At 55.1% G+C, this 5,312-nt stretch overlaps 1 protein-coding gene across 3 annotated transcripts in view; it reads left to right on the top strand.

The window, feature by feature from the left end:
- Window positions 1–859, top strand: part of hbp1 (HMG-box transcription factor 1) — a 15,096-nt gene extending 14,237 nt beyond the window's left edge. For 2 of the 3 annotated variants that reach the window (XM_019881840.1, XM_019881839.1), the window contains exons 10-12: window positions 8–171; window positions 258–399; window positions 481–859. In XM_019881840.1, coding sequence (XP_019737399.1) covers window positions 8–171; window positions 258–399; window positions 481–498 — 324 coding nt within the window. In that variant the 3' untranslated portion in view covers window positions 499–859. The remainder of the gene's footprint in view (window positions 1–7; window positions 172–257; window positions 400–480) is intronic. The other variant, XM_019881841.1, reaches the window with a different exon arrangement.
- The last annotated feature ends 4,453 nt before the right edge of the window (window positions 860–5,312 follow it).

The following is a 5,312-nucleotide window of genomic DNA, read 5'->3' as shown; positions in this document are numbered from 1 at the left end:
CGACAAGGCGGAGCGCTCGGCCTCCCCCCAGTCGGCGGGCGGCCGGTCGGCCCGGGGCCAGGCCTCGGCCGCCGCGCCCGCCAAATGCAAGCGGCCCATGAACGCCTTCATGCTCTTTGCCAAGAAGTACCGAGTGGAGTACACGCAGATGTACCCGGGGAAGGACAACCGGTAAGACCGCCGCCAAGCCGGGAGTCGCCGCCGCCCCCCCGGTCCAGTGATGGTTTGCCAGACACGGCCGCCCGCTTGCCTTGCAGAGCCATTAGCGTCATCCTGGGCGACAAGTGGAAGAAGATGAAGAGCGAGGAGCGGCGCTCGTACACCATGGAGGCCAAGGCTCTGGCCGAGGAGCAGAAGCGCCTCAATCCCGACTGCTGGAAGCGCAAGAGGACCAACTCGGTAAGCGCGTCGACGCCTTTTGTCTGCCGTCGCCCGAGAGTCACGTTGGTGGCGTGTGTGTGCGTCCCGTGACCTGCAAAGGGTTCCCAGCAGACTTGAGAAGACTCCCCCAAGGAAGACGCGCCGCTCGACGCCCGGCACGTCGTCTCGACGGCGAGGGCGCCGTCTCCGCCCGCCGCGCCTTTCGCGCGGAAAGCCGAAACCGGGGCCCACGTCGGAAAGTAGTCACTAACCAAGTGCGTATATTTTCTTACTCTGTCGCTAATGCAAAAGGACCTCGTATGCCTCTTCGGGTAGGAATCCACCTCCTGCTTTTTGTTTTTCTTCTTCTTCTTTGCTCCGGATATTAGCCCGCGGTGCTATGCGTGCTTCGGACGCGGCCATTTGTCGTCGTGTCAAAGGGGATCGTACGGCCACCTTTCTCACTTGGCTCCGCGTGCCGCTTGTCAGCAGATGGCGCGGGGACGCGAAGCCTTTTGCTAGCTTTTGAGAAGAATGTTGCGCGACTCTCTCCCATCTGCCCGGCACGCGTGGCCGACGAGCGCCGTAGCTTGGCCGCCGATCACTTGACACTCGAGTCGCCCGGCACTTCGGGCCCGTTCGCCCCCATTGCACTTTATATCCCGACAAGTCCAAAGGAGGCGGGACGCCGGGTTCGGCGCTAAAACGAGACGGCGACCGTCCGTCCGCGTTTCGCTGAATACGCTACAAAGGCAAGATATTTCAGCCGGCCGGGAAGCTTTCTTTTTCGTTTCCCCAACGCCCAATTGTACGGCTGCGGAAAAGACGGCCAGAGTTGAGGAATGCTCATCGAACCCCCCCCGACCCCTGTCGGGAACATCCCGCAGGTGAGCCGGCGTCTCAAAGGACCTTCCCTGACTCGCTCGGTCATTGCTCCCGAGCAAAGACGGAGCCGGTTCGCCTCTTTGCGAAGCGCCGCGCCGCAAACCACTCCCACGCTTTTCTTCCTCAACGTGGAGTTGCGAGGCCCTCGGGGATTCATCGCCGCATGGAAGCGTTGAGGCCCAAAACCAACCTTGAACGCCCGCGACCTTCCGCTGAAAGGTCGCCACCCGGGCCCGGGAGCACCGCGGAAAAGCGACGTCCGTCAATCCGGCCCCAAGTGCGACTTCAAACGGGACCGTGCGAAGCAAAAGCCTTTCCAGCTCGCGGAAGGATGGATTGACGGAAAGTGGGGAAGTCTGCCGCGGTCTGACGATCCCGCGATCGGTTTTGGAAACGGCGTCTTCCGGGTCAAAGAGGAAAAGAAGCATTCAGATTGCCCAAAGGCAGCACCGGGGATGGGATGAGGGTGGCCAACTTTCACTCGGGCGAAGGCGCCGTTCATCCTGAAAGCGACGCTTCGTACAGGTTTCGCTGCCATCCAGGCAACGCTTTGTTTTGGGTTTTTTCCACGGATGCAATTTTTAAATGTTTTTTTTTCCAGCTTGACAAATTGGCAAAGCGCAAGTTAGAACAGCGTGGCTTTGTCGTCAAAGAGATTGGCCGGCCTGCAGTCCGGACCCATCGAAAACGCACGATCGAGCGGTGAATGGCCACACCGGACTCTGTTGAAGAGCTGAACAAAGTCCACCCGGCCCGGCTCAGCGTTTCTTGGAAGGTGTCGTAGCAACCACACTCCAAGTTCGTCATTATTTGCTCAAAACAATCAAAAGAGTCAATATCTTGTCTTTGTAGTGTCCTCAATGAAATGGAGGTTGAACATTTTGGGGGGGGGGGTTAACTCGGCGTCCCGCCTTGCGTGGGATCGGCTTGGTCACGACGGCGCACGTCCTCTTGAACCACCCAGCCTTTGTAGTGGAGCGGAAATGCGTTGGCGCGACGCAGCCGCTGCCCGACAGCCGCGTTGGCGCTTTCAGGTCGCAACCGTGTTCATAATGTACAGATTTCACAGCCACGAATTGCACACCCTATCTTTGTATCATATTATAAATAATTTTTGTAAACCCTGCATGGGCTCTCTCTCTCTCTCTCTCTCGTGTCATTTGTGCTCTTGCCTGAGGTCCTCACGTCCGCTATTTGTTTGGTCATCGTTTGGTCTATTTGACACGTCGAAGCCGGCAAACTCTTTGGATTGCGTCCTCCGCTCTCTGCGCCGCCCCCCAAAAAAAGCGCAAGCAGTAACTACACTGAAGCTTGCATCGAAGGCTACCTCTTGACGCGGAGATGAAAAGAGAAAAGAAGGCATTCGCCTAAGAATCCACACCCCTCCCATTGTCCCCCTCAAGCACCGATTTCACTCTTCCTGGTTTGACTTTTCCATCCGTTGGAACGGCCTTCCATTGTTGACATACGGTCTCGCTGCATGACATCTGTCGCCAACGCGGTGCCCCCGAGGACCCGCCCCCGCGGCCCGTGGGCAAAGATGGCACATTGTGATTTTTTTCAGAGAGAATGGAAACACCAGTCTTGCATGACCTCATTTGTTCACTCATTCACATGATTGACACGGATGACTGTCATTCATGAGGCACAGTGACATCACCAAAGGTCATTTCTTCTTTCGGCATTCATTGGGACCCAAAAAGTCACTCTCACGTTCAAAAAAGGTGCGGACACCTCATCTCTGCGCGCTAAGCAGACATGCAGCTGTGCCGCCAACATCTTCACAAGCGATATTCGACTAATAGTAGGACCCTAACCTTGGGGCGGGGGGCATCATATTCACCAGAGACGCTGACTATTATTCAAGCTATTCGAGTAGATCAGGCGTCCCCGATCAACGGGTCCGCGGACCGGTACCGGGCTGCTCAGAGCCGTGGGCAGACGTGGCGGAAAAGTGGCGAGTCCCCCTTCGAACGTTGCTTTGGGACTTGAAATCGACAACGGATGAGAGAAGAAGCCCGACGCGGGCCGCGAGTTCCGAGGATGAAGCGATTCGGACAAGAGAGTTAGCTTCCTCCCCCGGCGACGTGAGGGAGGAAGCGTTCGTGCGAAACGGGGCGCGGCAAGCGAGAACCCCGTTGAATCGCTTCAACTCGAGGCGCTCAAGCGGAACGCGTGAAAACGCCACCGGTTTTTGCCCGCGGCAACGTGAGTCGCGAAGAGCTCGCCGGCGGCGATCCGTCGCGTCGTCCGAGTGGGAGCGACCGACCGCGCTCACGCCGCATGGACGATCCCAACTTCAAAGTTAGCTTGACGTGATCACTAGTTCTGCTCGGTCCGTTTCTTCCACTCTTGTACTATTGAATAAAACGGATTGAAAAGAATGAAAACAAGTGTGGAGAAAACATGAATGATCGTCTTTGTGGTCGGCACCGGTGCTTTAAAACGAGCAGTTTAAAAGCAATGAAAAAAAAAGGTCGCCGGTCCGCGAACGGCACGGACTCGTCTCTACTGGTCCGGGAGGCAAATAAGGTTGGAGGACCACCGGGCTCCACGACTACGGACATATATTTGGCTCTGACTGACCAAAGCTCTTGTTATTGTTCTTCTGATCAAATGCTACGATTGTTGTCAGCCAGCTTGTTGTCCTCGTGGAATCCGACCGCTTCGAGACTTTGGTCAAATATTTGAAGATAGCGCGAGCGAGCCATTTTGAAGGAAGATTAGATTGACGACGTATTGCGCACACGTCCACAAAAGGGGAAGATAAGTGGACTGCCGGCATTTTCATGGAACCAAGATGAGACTTTCCAAAGGAAACGGGCGGTCGCCAATTCCAGGCACCCGAGCGGCATTCCCAGCGCTGCAGACAGAGGGCGCAAACACTTGAAGAACGCGGCTGAATTCCAAGTCCAGTGATTGGCGCCTACTCGATCGGGTAGCGGGGCTCGGCGAAAGATGGGATCGATTCCCTCGGTCGCTGACTTTGCACCCGGACAAAAGTCGCAACGTTGTCAAGCTGCTGTGCCGGGAGTGAGAGCAACGCGTTCGCCAGTCAAGTGGGGCTGCCAGCCTTCGGGTTGCGGCGCGCCTCGTGAAAGAAGAACAACCTCAGGTAGGGGACGAGGGCTGGGGGGCATCAACAAACAAACTCACGCCGAAGTGACTCGAAGCCTTCTCTTGTTTTATGTTGAGAGGGAAGAAATTTCATCTGTGCTGAACATACGTACAGCACAGATGACATTAAAGTGGTATTCAATTCAATTCAAGCCTCGCGACTGTGACAAGAAGGCCGCCGCGCTGCCCACCCTCCATTTCGGGAAGCAAGTTTGTTTTCCGTCGCATCTCCTGGCACGAAAATCCGAATGAGTTTGTTCCAGAAAGTCTGACTGAAACCAAACCGTACAAAAACCAAGGCAATACAGTCAAACCTCGCTTTTCCAACGTCTCGCTTCTCAACCGATTCGGTTTTTGACCAAAAATTTCGATTTTTTTATGCCTCGGAGGACGAACAAATTTCCGTTCTCAAACAAACTGAGCGCGCTTGAATGCACCACTTGACTCCTCTCGCCTTCCTTACAGGAGGAAGTGACGCTTCCTCGTGTCCTTTCCATTGTGAGCAGACGTGTTCAAGCAACATTTTTTTTTTTTTTTTTTTTTAAAGCGTGGTTTCGGTTTTCAAACAGCCTTCTGGAACGGATGATGGACGAAAACCGAGCTTTGACTGTATTTCCCATTGGAAAGAATGTCAATCCAATTCGCACATTTGTGCGCGAATGATCGGTTGATCAGACAGCCCCGAATACCGTCGCCCGACCTCGGCTTGCATTTGACTTCCGGGATCCAAAATGACTTGAAAGTTCCACCGAGCGGTTTGAAAGGTTTTGCTCTGCTTCTGCTTCTTCTTGCGCGTGTTGATTTTGGTACGTCTCTTTTCACCAATTGCGGGCAGGCCCGAAACGGTGCCGAACTGGGCCGCATTTCCCCACTGCCCTGTGTGTAAATATCCTGCAATCTATATTTAGCATCTGCGCCGCCCTTCTCATTAGCCAGGTGCTCATGACACG

This window comes from Hippocampus comes, unplaced genomic scaffold, assembly GCF_001891065.2.
Source record: "Hippocampus comes isolate QL1 unplaced genomic scaffold, H_comes_QL1_v1.1 scaffold299, whole genome shotgun sequence".
Classification (NCBI taxonomy): Eukaryota; Metazoa; Chordata; class Actinopteri; order Syngnathiformes; family Syngnathidae; genus Hippocampus; species Hippocampus comes.
This window is presented reverse-complemented; position numbering and strand designations above follow the sequence as displayed.